Raw genomic sequence first — 17,188 nt, 5'->3', positions numbered from 1 at the left:
ATAGAGAAACTGAGGCCTAGAGAAGGGAGGTGACTTGCCCAGTGTCATACAGCAAGTCTGGCAGACACCGGATGAAAACCCAGGAGTCCTGGCTCCCATTGCCAGTCTCCCCTTGCTTCTATTAAATATCTAGAATCACTGCCTCTAATCACTAATGCTGACAATACCAAGAACTATTCAATTATTTCCCCTCCAGTATGAAATATTTTTTTCAGTGACAGAAAAAGCACATGGAAACGTATTTGGACCCAGTGATATCTTCAGGTCTGATTAGGATGAACACTTTGCTATGCTGATTCTTGCTCACACACACAGGGTTAAACTGATTGCCAAATTCAGGGTCAGGAATTAATTGTTTTCCTCCTGGCCTCTTGGCAGGAGCCTATGAGGTGAGCGTGATGGAGGGGGTTAACTTTTCAGCACAGCCCTGAGCAGGGGGGAACCCTTTTTAAGATTAAGGGGTTGTATCCCATACCCTGTAAATTGATGTCTTGTGCTTACAAGGGCAACCAGGCGTTGGTGGATATTAACTCTTTCCACCTCCTATTCCTTGATTTAATAGAAATGCCGTGGTGAAGAGTCAAATCTGCTGGACATTTTAAATCTGCCAAGCTATGAAAGGTGTGGGGGTCCTTGTAGAATTTTGGAAGTGTTTCAAGGTCATCTCTCCTTTTGCATGCTTTCTGTAAGATCCACTGTCAGAAGTATGGTGTATCCACTTCCATCACTAGAGAAAGGATTAATCGTCCCTTTCGTAGGCTACTAGGGATATCTATTGTTATTCACACTGCATCCGATGAAGTGAGCTGAAGCCCGCTAAAGCTTATGCTCAAATAAATTTGTTAGTCTCTAAGGTGCCACAAGTACTCCTTTTCTTTTTTGTGAATACAGACTAACACGGCTGCTACTCTGAAACTCTAATCAATAACTCCCCATAGGCCTTATCTCCTTTGTTTATAGCAACAGGGCTGGATGTTAAAATTTACAGAGATTTTAAGCCCTGCTGTTCTCACGCATATTTACTCTACAGCTTTGTCAGAAACATCTCTTGAAAACCTCAATGTTTGCTTTATAATTAATTGAATAATGTGCCTGACGTTGAAAATAAATTAACTTGGAAAAATGCCCAGAGAATTGCTGAACAGTCTGCAATATAACAACTGTAGTTGGATTCTCAGGGATATATGTCTCTCTAACAAAGGAAGTGTGATGAAACTGGGATTAAACTCTTGGGACACAGATTCTTTATTATTCTGAAACTCTCCATGTTGGTATTTCTGTATTTTTACTGCACATTTGTGTCTTGATAAATTAGAATCTTCAAAGGGCCAGTAATTAGGAAAGCATGATTTAGGGTGTACTGATGAGTGAAGATGTAATTAACTAGTGAGTTCCATGAGGATATCATAGGTTTCAGAATAGCAGCTGTGTTAGTCTGTATTCGCAAAAAGAAAAGGAGTACTTGTGGCACCTTAGAGACTAACAAATTTATTTGAGCATAAGCTTTCGTGAGCTACAGCTCACTTCATCGGATGCATTTCCACCAAATGCATCCGATGAAGTGAGCTGTAGCTCACGAAAGCTTATGCTCAAATAAATTTGTTAGTCTCGAAGATATTATAGGGATTATAATGAAAGCATATGGCATCTCCAAGTCCTTAGCTCTTTAGACTCAAGCAGGTGCAAAATGCTGCTCCCCACCTTCCCGGAAGTCAGGAGCAGCATGGCTAGATCACCCCATCCTCAGCTCCACAGACAGCACATTACTTTCAGGGTGCAGGTCAAAATTGCTCACTTTGAATCAAATTTATATGTAGAGTAAACCCATATAAATTAAGGGAGTGATCTCAGAGACTAAACTGAACCAAATCCTCAGGTCTGTCTATGCTTTGTTCAGCTAAGAACCCGAGAAAGGGTGGGCCAGGGGTAAAGGTGACCCTCCTCCCAGGCCTGAGGAAAGCCAGGGTTTGATTTGGTCCAACACACAAGTTAGAGCAGCCTCCAGGCTGCCCGAAATTGTGTTTATTTTTAACCACCCCAGAGAGCATACTACGTTTTGGACACGTTCCTCTTCCTGAGATGCCCCTTATTCAGAGGGGAGGGGTTTGTATAGCTGGCTTTGCTGATTCTACACACCACTCCTTGATTTCATCACACTGAAGGAATCCCCAGCTGCTCAGGCTCTGGCCCATAGTTTTTAAGTCCCTTATTGCCTTGCTCCATCCTTTTTAAAAAACCTGAGCTCCTCTTTCTTCCTCAAAAACGATTATATATCAGAGGAATTAGATTGGTTTTGTACAGAACCCTGGTAACACCTAATCCAGTGAACAGTATCTAGCTCTGATCCCTTTTGGAAAATATGATTGCTCTGAAGAATATGCTACATCAGCTTGTTCCGGTTAGACAGGAGGTTTGGAGGTGACCTAATGGACGTGTTCATAATTATGGAGGTGTATAATAGAGTGCACTGGGTAGCAGGATATAAAAGTGAGGAAATGGAGAGTGAATTCAAGCAGAACAAGTAGCTGTGAAGTTGCCAAGTAATGGCTACCAATGGTAGGAAATAATTTTAAGAGACAGAAATATATTTTGGGGGAGGGGGGGAAGAGGGAAAAGGATTGAGGGAGATAGTGAAAAAGCAAGGATAAAGTGAGGTGAGATAAATTTTAAGGGGGCTGGGCTTGGTGAAATGAGATTAGATAGATAGATATGGTCAGTAAAGTGTGCAAAGCATTTGGGGATCCATTTAGTCCTATTACTTAGACTGGGAGTCTCCAATCAGTATATCACCAAGCCTTGTAAAATAGATAGTTTCCTCCTCTGGAAAACACTTTCAGCCAAACACTGAAGACTTGGAAACCAAATTATATACAGTCATTGTTACAATATAAGCATAGTAATGGACCTGTTCCAGTACAGCTTATAACTACAGTTATAATAGTTTTAATGAGTTTTCAATGTTATCGTACAAAGAATATAACTGTTACCACTAAATTAATTATGCTGTCTAAATGTATTCTTCATACTGCTGCCAAATATTGTATATGCCTACAATGCACCTGCTTTAGGTAGCCATACCAGATACTGTGCAATGCTTGCAGAGAGCTCCATGTGGGACAGTAGTGACCCCACATTAGGATGGCTAGTGGGAATACACTGCACTGTTGCACCTTGCATCACCAGTGCAAGCTGCAACAGCATAGTGCAGAGGAGGCCTCAGTGTCAAGTTACTGCAGAGAGATGCACCCCATTTATAGAGCTCAGGAGTTGGAGAGCTACTGGGAGTGGTGCAAAGGAAAATGTATGCCAAGCCTCATTAGGTAGGATTATCCTGTGTTACTGAGTTACTTTAAGCTTGTATCTTCTCATCTTAACTTAATAGCAGACTGTGAGCTCCTCTTTGATCTGCTTGTATTTTTGATTAGCTCTGTATGTTAGCAGGATTTATGATCATAAAGGGCCATGAATTGATTTCACGCTTACCTTACCAGCCAGGTTCATAAAAGCTACACACTGGGAACACAGCTAAGCCTGAGCAGTATGCTCCTGGTTTGAAGGGACTTGGGACACTAGTTATGGGTAAAAGGGAGCATAACAATCTGGAATCAGTGGATTCCTTTCTCTGAGCCCATGGACAAACCCAAATCTCCAGCTGCCTGATCTTTCTTATTTACTGGTCTCAATATCTTCCCTTAGTGTCTTTGGTATGTTAAGCAGCTCATAGGAATCTCCCTTTGTTTCTGGGATGCACATCAACAGAAAAGAATGGAGTTAGTTTTCTCCTTCTGACATATTCCAACTTGCATCTGCAGTGCCTGAAGCCTTTGTCTTGTTTATAGAATACAGTCTTATGTTTATAGCACACTGCAATGGTGTGGTGCATTCACACTAGCTGTGGAGTTTTGCATCCATCCTACAGTTCCTGGCACTGCCCCTGGGAGTCTCACACAAGCAGGTGCATGACAACAACCATGGCACAAAACATCTATTTACATTTTTATTTGTTCCAGGGGTGTTGCAAATGGTTCTGCCTTGCACAAGGAGCTGTGTATGTGTTGCAAGGGGTAGGAGCTGTACCCATCATACTCACCTGCTGATGCTATCATAGGAGCCACCAGATCCCCTCTTCCTCTTCTTCTCTACCTTTCCTCCAGCCACTATCAGATCAACTCTGGGTCTGTATGTCCACAGTCTGTTACGGTGAGCACTGCCAGCTTTGGATGGTGCCTGAGAGGGCAAGGAGCTTGTGTTTTTAATTACTGTTATTCTTTTGATGATTTAATATACGGTTGTATAGTTTTTCTCTCTTCTTTTGTTGATTGTGTACTTGTTTTGCTTCTCTAATTGTTGTCTTCTCTTTTTTGTGTCCCTTTAGGATGCTGAGAAGGGGTGCCTCATGGCTGAGATGTGTGCTTTACAGCATCAGTTACGAGTACTCTGAAAAGAGCAAGAAATGTATATAAAAATACTCCAGGTGGAGATAGACAATGCTAAACTCCTAACTACTTAAGCCTTGGTCCTGTCTTTACCTTCTTTCTCATCAGTGACTGACCTGCCTCAGACCTGGTCTGCAGTCCCCTGGTATCCCAGCTAACATTAAGCCTTTCCATCTCGCTCATAATACATGGAGTTTAAGAAAATAAAACTTTAGAAGCTAATCACCAGACATTTCTGGGAGGAAGAAGGAAACAGCCTTGTCTATTAAAAGGGAGCTCAGGGAAGAAAGAGATTTACCTGAGAGGGGAAAGCAACCCAGACCTTCCTGTCCTAACCCACGTCCTGATCCTGATCCACATCCACGTGGGCAAATCCTTATGCCCATATGGAGTCTCACTGACGTTAATGAAGTTCTGCACAGGCACAGGGTCTGCCTGTGTGGATCACCTTTCAGGACTGGGACTCAAGTGGCCATGTGTCTCAGAGGTTATAGGCAAGGGAAACCTTTACTGAACTCGTTTTATTGGCAGCCATAAAGTGCAATTGATCATTTATTTACCAGTCTCCTGCCAGTTACTTTCAAGAGTGTCATGCAAAAATGGAAGGGCCTGAAATACTTAGACTTTCATACCTAGATCAACACAACAGGCCAAATTCAGCCTTGATCTCACTTCTTGTGCAGTTACGTCACAGATGAATTTGGCCAAAATAGGTTTGACGGTAAAGCTTTAAAAAATATACTGCAGGGAAAAAAAATTAGACAAAATATACTGCAGGGAAAAAAAATTAGACAAAGGTTCAAATCATGATCATTTTGAATCTTTCTTATCACTTTGCCAGTTACTAGCTACCAAACCTACAAAGTAACTTAAATGCACACCGGATATACAGGAGATACAGACATAGCATGTGCTATGCTTATCAAAAACTTTGATTTCCATCCCTTTGCTTGTAAATGCATAACTGATCTGTCTTTATATCTTGTCTGTCCCTTTTATTCTGTAATACACTTGTTTACTAGAAATACTGTTCATTAGCAAGCACATCAAAAAAGGGAGTTCCAAATGTTCAAGTTCTTTGTCTGTTTTTGCTGGAAGGGTATATTGTTTTGCATTCTCAGCCAACCTGACTTTTGTTTGGACACAGGGCTTTTTCCCCCCCTCTGCTATGCTGCATTTATTTTCAGCTTGTCAGTCAGCCTCAAAAAGGAGAGAGAGAATTGTGAGAGGAGCAAATAGAATCATAGGAGGTATATACTGGTGAGACTTTTTAGATCAGTCTGGTATGTCTCCCTGCCAGTGCAACTGTAGGGCTTTCCAGCTGTAGGGTTTAAAATATATATGTTAATAATTGATTGCTCATGACTGAACTAAGATCTCAATGGAATGCCTGGCCATGTTATCAGCTGCAGCAATTTCTCCATTCTGTTATATGGTGCCATCTGCAGGAGAGAATTGAAATGAATTCTGAGTGTACATCACCAGCCAGCTGAACACCTTTAAAACTATATATTTGCTCCAGGGGTAGACTGGCACACGTAAAGCAACCTGGCCACTCTGGAATGGCCTCTGATGGACCAGAGACCACTTCAAGGTTTATCTCCTGAACCTCCAACACTAGAAATGTATGCTATATACCACTGACAAACTAGAATTCCCAGTAGCGTTTACTCTAGAGCATTGTTTCCTAGCTTCGGAGATTTATGATACAGATCCTCAAATCACATTTGTATGATACTCTTTCACATCTGCTGTGTCCTGTTGGAGAAGAACATCCTTGCTTGGTACATTCCTGAAAGGCTGTCCTCAGTCCAGGCAGCTGGCTACTGCACTCTCCACTTCCAAAAAAGAGCAGCAGGCTTGGGGCACAGATCAGCATCCTGAATACTTTGCTTCTTATTTTGTGTCCCTATTGGGCACTACTTTTTTGTTCAATCAGTATAACACCCTCTTCTCCCCTAAACCACAGTATGGGATACCTTCTTGTGCTGTTTCCCTTTACTATCTAGTTTTCAGCTTGAGTGTACTATTTTTTTCTTTATTCCTCATAGGGCTCTGAACCAATCAATGACCAATGGTTGCACTCTAGGCAGGCAGCTTGTACTACATTTAAAATATTGCTACAGTTTTTTCATGAGTGAAAATTTATGTACACAATTTACATTGAATGCTATTGATTTGTGTTAGCACAATATTTCTCCCTAACTGACATACAAATTGGTATTTCCAAGTGCCAGGCATTCAACTACCTGTAGTAACTATTTGCAGTAAGATGCATTACAGAAACCACTTCTTGGGCTGCAGTCATTGAAAAAGTTAATATAAGTCAATTCTAAAGCCTTATAAATGCCAGCACTTTGTCCTTTATTATTCTAGGATGTTGCACGGCATCCAGTTCATGGCATATGAATACAATGTGATTTTCATGAGTCATGGTTGTCTGTCATAAACAGAGTAGTAATCACTACTGCAAGACAAGATTGCAGAAAGTATTGATATTATTTGAGAAACAGAATGTGATCAAGCCGCTAAATACCATATCATGAAGCATGTGTCCAAGGAGACAGAGTTAAAGTTGCTGAAAGGAATGTGCAACCTTAACTTTGGTACTTCCTGACTTTTGAGTCCTTTTCTGCCTTGTGTCATATTTTTTCCCATGGAAAATACGGATTTACTGAGAGCGATTTACCAAAACAATCATTTTTATTAAAAATTCATATTGGTATTCGTATTCACAAGTGACGTAAAACCAAACAGATATGATGCAGTGTCTGTTTTAAAAATAAACTGCAACTGAGTCATTGATTTGATTCCACAGGGTTTGAGAGAAACAAGCCAAGAAAATTGTACTGATGTGGTTAGATGGTGAACAAGGTGGGAAAGCCATTGATGGTGCTTTCCTTACTCAGAGTGGAAGACTGAATGGATGGGTCAAGGATCTTCCATGGGCCAAAGCTTTCAAACAGCACTGTTCATTATCCCTTCCTCCTCCTTCCAAGAGACAGTTGAACTACCAGTACAATAAAGGTTATTAAATATAGCAATATCCCATGTACTGGTCTGGTTAAGGGCCCCATCAATATTTCCATCATAGAAAGATATATTCAGGGGTTTATAATTTAATTGTGCAAATTCATTCCATCATGAATTTCAGCTCACTGCTTCTCAGCCCTACAGAGAGTTCAACAGCAAACTTAACTCGTCTTAAAAAAGTTCAGTTTAACAGTAATATTTGGCAAGTATTAATCCATAATTTTGACTCATTGGTTCTGCAAGTGGGGTGTGGGGGGGCAAGAGGAAGACATTAACAATGAAATTATTATTTTTTTAAACAAATCAATCATCTTCTAGACATGCTGAGGTGAAGCTTTTCATCTGAAATAAAAAAAATTCATTTCTGAAGTTGGTGCATATCTATAACAACCACATTCACACTATCAAGTCATCTTCCTAAGTGCTCTTACTTAGTTCCTGGCCCCAAAAGCCAGAACAGCTCAAAAAGGAGGAAGGGTAGTAGCTGTGAAGGATCATTTTTTTCCCAAATATAATCTTAAGAAAAAGGTTTGAGGCCAAATCTCATAGTCCTTAGGCAGTCAAAATGCCTGCTGAAGTCAATTGTATATTGAATAAAGACAACAGAATTTGTTTCTAATGCCTTAAAAATACAAAATAAATGACAAACTGTAAACAAAAACCAACCTCCCCCGCACACTGTTGAAATAGCAAGTAGTTGACAAATTCACTGGCTCTGCTGAAAACTCCGTATTTTCCCCACCTTGTTGTGGCAACATACTGTACAGATTTCAAACTATACTGCAGTACCTAGTCCACTGGTTTCATCTGTATGTAAACCTACCTGAATGAAATTCATATTTATTCATTCCCTTAAGTACTACTTTGAGACATTTAATACACATGTAAAAACACCTCTGCTAGGTTTGGATGAAATTCACCACTGTGCAGAAGGCCAGCATGAGGTCTATGCACCACTATTTTGAGAGCTGAAGTGGGACTTCCGTGGGATTTAGGTTGTCGACAGGCCTTGTGCAGGTCCTCTGTACAGGGCTGACTTTCACCCTTAGACAGCAGCATCCACAAAGCTCCAGCACAGAGATGTGACTGCACCACCTCAGGTACCATATTATTACTCTACAAATGTCCAGCAAGAGACTGGACTGCATTAGCTCCTCTGTACTCTCTGGGCGCCTTCAAAGATGAGCCATGCCTGCAAGACCCTCTGTGTGTTAGAAGCCAGTTAAAGGCTGTATGTCTTGGGAAGAGGTGTCGTTTTTTAAGATAGAAATAAAAATAATTGTCTTTTTAAAAATCTATATGGAAAAAATATTTTTCTTTAAAAAAAAAACAAACAAAAAAAACAAATCCAACAACACTAACTTCCAAGTTTAATCACATATCCTGGCTGCCATCCTGGATGTTGAGTCCACAAAAGCAGATAGTGCAGGATCATCATAGAAAAAGATGCTGTCCAGGAACAGCTTTTGACCTCAGAGGACGGGAACTCAACCAATCCACAATGACAAGAGAAGATCTTGTCCCTCCTACCTCTGACCCAGTGTGTCCAACAGTAGCAAATGTAGCTCTTTTGAGAGAAGGGTCCAATCGGTCCCTATTTCATTGGATGATGCCATCTTGTTGCCCATTCTGGGCCACATGGCTGGAGTCAGCAGTTACCGAAGGATTGGGTGTATTACTTTGCAGGAATCGACGGAAGTCCTTGATCATGGGGCGTAAGATCTGGATGAGGGCACTCAGAGCAGCCTGGGTCCCTTCCATAGCCTGCGCCTGACGCTCTTGTGCGCATGCCTGCACCTCCTGAGAGCGACGGATCATCTGCAGCAGGTCATTTTGCTGTTCCAAGTGCTGGGCAATCTCCTTCACATGTAGGTTGGTCACTCGCTGCTCCTGCAGAAGCTTGGCTGAATTTAGGGCAATTCGGCTCTTCAACTCCTGGGGTTTCATGGATGCCTCAGCTTGATGTGCCATCATCTCCAAGGGTGCTTCAGCAGTAACAGTTGTGGGAGCCTCTGTCGTGCAGTACTCCACCACTCCATCCTCCAGACTATGGTAAGTTGTCTCTGCAGGAACTAGGCACAAATAAAAAGAGAAGTCAGAGGCTGCAGCTCTTTGGGTGAATGTCTACAGCAGGGGTTCTCAACCTTTTTCTTTGTGAGGCCCCCCCCAACATGCTATAAAAACTCCATGGCCCCACTTGTGTCACAATAACAGGGTAGCAACAGGGCAATTGCCTGGGGCCTCATGCCACAGGAGCCCCCACAAAGCTACATTGCTCAGGCTTCGGCTTTCTGTCCTGGGCCCCAGTGAGTCTAATGCTGGCCCCACTTGGCAGCCCCCTGAAACCTGCTTGTGACTCCCGAGGGGGCCTTGGACCCCTGGTTAAGAACCACTGGTCTATAGAACACCACTAACAAATGTACATGCCAGGGGTTTAGTGCAGGGGTGGGCAAACTACGGCTCGCGGGCCGCATCCAGCCATCAGACGTTTTAATTTGTCCCTTGAGCTCCTGCTGGGGAGCAGGGTCTGGGGCTTGCCCTGATCCATGCGGCTCCCGGAAGCAAAGGCATGTCCCCACTCCACCTCCTACACGTAGGAGCAGCCAAACGGCTCCGCATGCTGCCCCTGCCCCAAGCGCTGCCCCCACAGCTCCCATTGGCTGGGAACTGCGGCCAATGGGAGCTGCAGGGGCAGCGCCTGTGGATGGGGCAGCACGCAAAGCTGCCTGGCCGCATCTCTATGTAGGAGCTGGAGAAGGGACATGCTGCTGCTTCCAGGAGCTGCTTGAGGTAAGCACAGCCCAGAGCCTGCACCCCGACCTCCTTCCACACCCCAACCCTCTGCCCCAGCCGTGATCCCCCCTCGCACTCTCCGAACGCCTCGGTCCCAGCCTGGAGCACCCTCCTGCACCCCAAACCCTTCATCCCAGCCCCACCCCAGAGCCGGAGCCCTCACTCCTCCCCCTCAACCCCTGCCCCAGCCCAGAGCCTCCTCCCACACCCTGAACTCCTCATTTCTGGCCCCACCCCAGAGCCTGCAACCCCAGCCAGAGCCCTCACCCCCTCCCACACCCCAACCTCAATTTCGTGAGCATTCATGGCTTGCCATACAATTTCCATACCCAGATGTGGCCCTCAGGCCAAAAAGTTTGCCCACCCCTGCTTTAGTGCCTGCCTAAGGAGAAAACAGAGAAGATTGTGCATGTAGAACACTAAAGAAGAAAGCTAGTCCTACAGAAGACTGATCTTTCCTGATCTGGATCTGTCCCCAGGCCTGTACAGTGCAGGGTCAAAAAGTGTAGGGAATATTACAGTATATACCTAGATACACCACTTCTCAACCCCCAGTTCAAGAGGAGCTGTCCAGGCAACATTAATGAATGGACACAAAGGACAATTAAGAGATGAAATGGCATTGGTCAGAATGCCTTTGACTGCTCAAGTATCCACTAGAACATCTCCACAGACCCAGAAATGGGTTTCTAAAAAGACAGAAGGAATAGAAATGTACTTCCATCTTCTGTAACTCACAAGGGGGTAGGGATGGAGGAAGCGCTGGGAGTAGCCACAGAAGACAAATCTATTAATCTCAGCCTTTGCAGGACAAAATAGGTTTCACTTATTCATCACAGTGTCAAAATAGCTAGGTGCTGCTGTTTCAACTAGCATATCTCTGAACATCTAAACATCAAAAAAGCTCTGTATAAACTAGTTTAACAAATATATATATAGCCAGAGGTCTCTGTAGTTTCCTGTTTTGCTCCATCCTGTATGCTGGGTTTATAGACTGAACACCATGAGGATCCATTCAATGGGAAGGAAAGCATAAGAAAGATATCTGAACAGATAACCATGTTCTATGAGCTTTTATTTTGGTCTAGAAAGCTCAGTTTTCAAGTTCTTCCTTTCTCTACTAAGCCCCCTTAATCCATCTTTGCTCCCTTTTATGATTTGTTATCCCACACATAAGCCTGAATCAGCTTTAACCACATCCAACTATGCATAGCTACTAACCATCCTATAATACAGCCTTATAGTTATCCTCCAGGGGGAGGCTGGGGCAGCCTGTTTGGTTTCCTTGCTCTTAAGACTGACCTTGCTGTCAAACAGGGGTGGCTTTCAGTACCTGCATATCCTGTCCCTCTATAGCACCAGGGCTTATGGGGTGCCATTTTCACTATATTGTAAAAGATGCCACGGTTTCATTTTGCTGCCCTTTTGAGGAATTGGGGCTGCTCCGCATGGGTACCAGGGCCCCTTCTCATTGTTCATGGGAGAATTGCAGGGACCCCTGTATGGCCTTCTGATCCAGCACCTTCATCAGGGGCAGCACTCACTCTGGGTCAGGGTGACAGTGGTGGTGGAGGCTGCGATGGGTATCTCAGCACCATCCCCGGCAGTGCAGTCCCCAGTAGGCAGACTGATGATGGTGGCTTCTCCCAGCAGGTTGCAGATGCGCTGTTGCATGGGGGTGAGTATGACAGGGGTGGCTGTGGCACCAGTAGGGTCCTCGCTGTCCTGGCCCTCGCCGGCTCCATCCTGCCCTATACTGCCTCCTTCCATAGCAGCCCGGACCTGTGCCACCTTGCGCCGCACCTCAGTCTTGAGGTCTGACCACTTCTTCTTGACCTCCGGCAGCTCGCGGCGGCAGGTGGCCACGGCGTTGACGCGGCGCAAGATGTCATGCCAGGCGGCGGCCTTGGTGGCCAGGGGGACCCCCGCGTTGAAGTGGTTGATGAGCAGGTGCTTGCCCCGCTCCAGCTCCTCCACGATGATCTCCACCTCCCGCTCCGAGAAGTTCATCTTACGCTTCTTCGCTGGGGGGGGCAGGGGCGATGCCATTGCCATGGGGTCACGGGGCTGAGGGCGAGATGGGGCTGGGGGGAGCCAGTCCTGCAGGGGAGATAGGAGCTCAGAAGATCTGAGAAGGGATGGGGGGGGCAAAGTGCCCTAGAGGGGGGTTGGAAGGACAGGAGGCCTGAGAGGAACTGGGGCTGGGGGCCTGACAGGGAGCTGGGGGCCCAAAAGGGCCCTAGAGGAGCCTGGAAGGGGCAGGAGGCCTTAGAGGGCGGGGGGGGGGGACCAGAGGGGCGTACTAGGGGCCCTGAGAGGGACTTGGGGCCTAACGGAGGCAGAGGAGGGGTGGGACCCAGGGGCCCCGAAGACCTAACAGAGTCTGGTGATCTATAGGGCCAGGAAAAATGGGGGGGCCCCAAGGGGCCTCACGGGCCCTGGGGCGCTACCCCCTTCAATAGCGAAAGATACGCAAATTGCGTACCGCGGCCACCCAGCAGGCCCCGCTAAACGGCCTCCACCCTGCGGCAGTGGCGTAATGGCTTCCAGAATCAGCCCCTTTCCTGCCTCGGCCCATTGGGCCCCCTGCTTGCCTGTCAGACATAGGTCTCACCTCCCGCCGCCAGCACCATAATCCTATTGGTCAAAGGTGCTGCTTGTCAGGTGTAGGCACCGCCTTCCCTCAGCGCCGTTCCAAGCCGCAGGTCGGCATGCTGCCTGTCAAAAGGTGTTCCCGCCTCCAGGAGACGCTGCCATAGTGCATTGGGTGCCGTTCCTGCCAGTCATATCTAAGTACCCTCTGTTCTACCAGACTATTAGCTACATCCTCTGTCTGTCAATATATAATACGGGCTCAGGCAGTTAGCGTCTCAGCCCATTGGGCCTGTTGTCACCTTACCCCACCTTCCGCCGCGGCTTTACCAATGGGAATCCTCCATCAATTTGAATACCTTCCCAAATCCTAGTTCTAGCGTGGGCGCCTCTGCATTCTGATTGGCTGAGGAGAAGGCGTGCGTGTGACGAAATGCAATCTCCCGTGATGTGATTGGCTCATACGTGGGGGTGCGTGGTGCGTCCGCCGTGCCGTACTCGCGCCCCCTGCGAATATGCCTTTCCGAATGGCTACAAAAGGGTCACGTGGGCCCTTCGCCTGGCGGCGCGAACCGGAAGTACGTTGTCACTTCCCTTCTGTGGGGGGAGGGGGAGTTCTGCCATTTGCCGGCGTTTCGCGCGAGGATGCCGGGTCCGCGGCGCTCTCTGGCCTCTCCGGTGGTGAGCGGCGTGTTGTGCCCGTGCGGTTCCCCTCGGGCAGGAGCCGCGACCCCCGCCTCCGAGGCGGGCGGCCGGTCCCTGTGCGGGGGGCCCGAGCACCGGCGTCTTCACACCCTCTTCCAGAAGCTCGACGTGAACCGGGACGGCGCGCTCTGCGTGCACGACCTGGCGGTGGGGCTGGGGCAGCTGGGGCTCCACCGCACCGAGCGGGACCTGTGGGTGAGTGTGGGGGGGGCGGGCTGGGCTCAGGAGCTGCGGGACCCGGTAGGGGAACGCACCATGTTGGGCGGGGGGAGGGGCCGCCCCGGGGGAATGAAGGGCGGGGGGAGGAGGACGACGTACCCATGGTGACGGAGTGGGGAAGTGTGGTGGGGGCGGGGCTGCCCCATGGTGAGTGGCTAGGGAAGGGCAGGGGGATTGCCTCACGCTGAGGGGGGAGGTCTGTGGAGGGTATGCGCTTAGGTGAGTGACCGAGGAAAAGGGATGATTGCATCATGCTGGCGAGGGGAGAGGGGGGAGCGTGCCCCTGGGTGACTGGGGAAGGGGGGGATTGCATCATGTGGAGGCGGTGCATGCCTTGGGTTGAGTGATGGTGGGGGGGAATTGCATCATGCTAAAGGGGGAGGTTTGGGGGGGATGTGCCCCCAGGTGCGTGACTGGGGAAGGAGGTGGTGTGCATTGCATCACACTGACGGGGGGAGCTCTGGGTGTGTAAGTGGAGGCAGTAGACTGCGAAGGGGTTGGCACCACACTGAAGGGGAGTTCTGGGTGGGTGGCCTGCACCGAGAGGGCAGTACCACACCTAAAGAATGCAAAGTTTTTGCCGGGAAGTTGCATTCTGAGGTAGAGCCTAGGCTAGTTTGGGGACTGCAGAGGGAGACAGTTGGGGTCTAACTGAAATCAGTCCACGTGTGTATTTGGGGGGGACTATAGGGACTGATGGATGCAGGGCCTAGAGATGAGTAGGATTTGGGGTTGTGTGGGAGGCCCTCTGGCACATAAGATAGTGTGGGGTGCATACAGAAGGTGGTAGTAATGCTCTTTTTCCCTCCCAAACCCTTTTGTTTCTGAGGGGACCCTTTCCCCACCTAGAGTACATCCTGGTCTGACTCTTGAGATTTTACATCCTTAGACAAATGGCAAAGTGTCTGGCTGTAATCCTGACAGAAAGTATTTTTCTAAAATAACTAGCTTACCTGTGTATCTACCCTGCAGCTACCATTCAATGTCTGCCTACCCCATGCTGATGTGGGGGCACAGCTGTGGCATCTGGTGTATGTTCTAGATACACTGTTACTTGGGAGCAGTGCATGCTGATCCTGTTGTGGAGATTGCTCCTCCATAAATGTGCCTCTCCAAGCAGCTTTGGTTTTGGGGAGTGGAACCTCCCTGCAAGGTTAGTCTTGGGAGAGAAGCCCCACAGTTGCATGGCAACACTTAATCAATATTATCCAATTGTGCTCCTGCCTCTTAGGGATGGCACCTAGGGAATGCAGGATTGTGTATATGTGAGGAGACGCACCTGCACTGCTTTGCTAAGGAGGCTTTCTTGTTTCCCTAAAGGCAGCCCCATTCACTCTTGACACTGAAACTACAGGAATCTATTTGTCTTACTGTCTGTGAATCTGAATATTTGTAAACTGAACAAAAATTAAGGTTGAAAACATCACTTCAGAAAAAATATTTTTTCTCAACATAAGTATTCAGAAATTCAATCAAGGAGGATCCACTTAGAAAACAATAATAAAGGCATTGGAAAGTGTGGCTATACTCAGACCAGGTCATCTGAACAGCCTTAATTCTGTTCCCTTGTTGACATTAGCCTTCCTGATGTAAACTCTATATTTAGTTTGTAAAATTTTTACATTAAATAGTTTCCAAAGTACTAAATCAGTTTTTGTAATAACTTTAAGGAGTTTGCAGCTTATGGCGGAGGGTATATTGCATTCGGCAGAGCTGGTGTATTTGTATAGCTAACATGGCGTATATCAGATACATATTACAGCACGTTGACATTTACCTGAGTCTGTGATACTGTGATATTTCACTGTCATGCCACCATCTGTTCATGTAAAACCTATAACTGAGGATACTAGGCTAGTCCTGTAGGTACTGTAGCTGTATCTGATTGTCGCTGGAAGCACTTACCTTTGTGGATCAGTGTAGAGCCCTTGTTCTTATTAGTGCTTTTTAGTTTTAAGTGTCCTGCACTGTGTGTGTGTGTGTCCCCATGTCCCTAAAGAACCCAGACTTCTTGAATTATTAGTCTATAAATATGATTGGGCAGTGCCTAATCTCTGAAAGAGTGAAAGAAATAGTCTAGTAAAATGTATTTAACTTTTGGAGTCTCTTATAAAATGAACACTTGTGTTCTTAAAGTCCTCATGATCCTCAAACTCTTGCTGTGCTCAGAGTAGTGTTATGGAGATTTTTTGGGTGACTTTCATCCTTTCATTCCTCTATAATTAGACTTTCTAATGTTTGTGTATGAAAACAGTATTCTCACAGGTATTTTTTTTTCCTAAGTGATATTTTCTTCAACCAGAACTTTTTGCCTGAGAATTATACTTTTTTGAAGTAAAGGAAAAGAATTCTTCAGTTACATGAAGATCTTGCCAGCTGCACAGATCCTGTGATGAAACTAACAAGCTGTGCAGATATTTTCTTTGTGACTGTATCTATGGGATTCTGTCTTTAATCCGTGTTCTCCGCACTGAGAAGCGTTTAGGTTCTGAAATCTAAGCTTAACATCAAAATGCCTGTCTAGCTGTTCTTCATGGGCACTGAGCTTCTTACTCTCTGGGAGAATTGTGTTGGTTCAAGCAACAGAACATTCTGTACTCACATCTACATGCCTGGGCAGTTCAGCATGTAAGCCCTTCTCTTCCCTGGCAGTGTCGTTCTATCTGGCATCACATTTTCTAAGGTGTGTGTGTACGTATGCATCTCATGTGAGATGAAAACCACCATATTGCAGGAAGCCCAGTGAGGAAATGCTCACGGGGCAGGAATATATGATTCTAATTGGGAAACAGGCTGTATGAACCCACTTTATCCAGCCTGTTCTTCAGTGAAGGCTCTTTCTTCTGTCAGCACTGTCCCTTCACTGGGCTCACTTTCTCTCTCTCTCTCTCTCTCTCTCTCCCTCCTCTCCTGTCATTGCCATGGTTATCCCTATTCACTTTTTCCCCCACTAAAGAGAGTAGCCAAGTCTCTTCTCACCAAAGCTGGGGCTTTTGGACATTCAGAGTTTATAAAGCGTATGCTAGGGTGTTGCACATTTCATAATGTATCCATTGGGGCAATATGTGCTTAATAAATGCATTAGTTAGGATGCAGAGCTTAAAATGTTGCAAAGCTTTGAGTATGTGAAAACAACCCTTCACTAGGTCTGGTTGGAATATTTCCATCAAAATATAATTTTAATGAAAAATTGGATAAACTTCTGAGAGAAATGTTTCCTGTTTCCCAGATAGTTCATTAACTAGTCCCCCCCGCCCATTCTTAAAACTAGTCGGAGGCACCAGCATTAGTCAGGGTCAACTAATTTGGAGTCATGTTAAGGGAATATGTTAAGTGAAAATATTGTAATCCCCATGTCTCCAGACCCATTACCTGATGTCTCAAACTGCTCAGGAAAATTCTACTTGAGC

General features: G+C 46.1%; 2 protein-coding genes across 4 annotated transcripts in view; one reads left to right on the top strand and one right to left on the bottom strand.

The window, feature by feature from the left end:
* Positions 1-7,120: 7,120 nt before the first annotated feature.
* Positions 7,121-13,133, bottom strand: NAIF1 (nuclear apoptosis inducing factor 1). Of its 2 annotated transcripts, none has more exons than XM_038374604.2 (3): positions 12,877-13,133; positions 11,807-12,362; positions 7,121-9,541 (listed from the first exon to the last, which is right to left on the bottom strand). In XM_038374604.2, the coding sequence occupies exons 2-3, from the start codon at positions 12,315-12,317 to the stop codon at positions 9,069-9,071; spliced, it is 984 nt and encodes a 327-aa protein (XP_038230532.1). In that variant the 5' UTR covers positions 12,318-12,362; positions 12,877-13,133; the 3' UTR covers positions 7,121-9,068. The 2 variants fall into 2 exon arrangements, with proteins under 2 accessions (XP_038230532.1, XP_038230531.2); XM_038374603.2 differs by lacking the exon at positions 12,877-13,133 and adding an exon at positions 12,748-12,868.
* Positions 13,134-13,139: 6 nt separating this feature from the next.
* The window catches only part of SLC25A25 (solute carrier family 25 member 25), a 35,675-nt gene continuing 31,626 nt past the window's right edge, over positions 13,140-17,188 (top strand). The window contains exon 1 of one of the 2 annotated variants that reach the window (XM_038374824.2): positions 13,140-13,754. In XM_038374824.2, coding sequence (XP_038230752.1) covers positions 13,500-13,754 — 255 coding nt within the window. In that variant the 5' untranslated portion in view covers positions 13,140-13,499. The remainder of the gene's footprint in view (positions 13,755-17,188) is intronic. The other variant, XM_043498603.1, reaches the window with a different exon arrangement.

The sequence above is a fragment of the Dermochelys coriacea genome, chromosome 16 (assembly GCF_009764565.3).
Source record: "Dermochelys coriacea isolate rDerCor1 chromosome 16, rDerCor1.pri.v4, whole genome shotgun sequence".
Lineage (NCBI taxonomy): Eukaryota > Metazoa > Chordata > Testudines > Dermochelyidae > Dermochelys > Dermochelys coriacea.
The sequence above is the reverse complement of the archived record's forward strand: the minus strand, read 5'-3'. Positions and strand labels throughout refer to the sequence as shown.

Coding starts and splice junctions, on each gene's coding strand:
- NAIF1 (XM_038374603.2), bottom strand. CDS start 12,867: ATGTCTGACAGGCAAGCAGGGGGCCCAATGGGCCGAGGCAGGAAAGGG. Junction 12,363..12,747: donor GGGCCTGCTGGGTGGCCGCG/GTACGCAATTTG, acceptor TCTCCCCTGCAG/GACTGGCTCCCCCCAGCCCC. Junction 9,542..11,806: donor CACTGTCACCCTGACCCAGA/GTGAGTGCTGCC, acceptor ATTTGTGCCTAG/TTCCTGCAGAGACAACTTAC.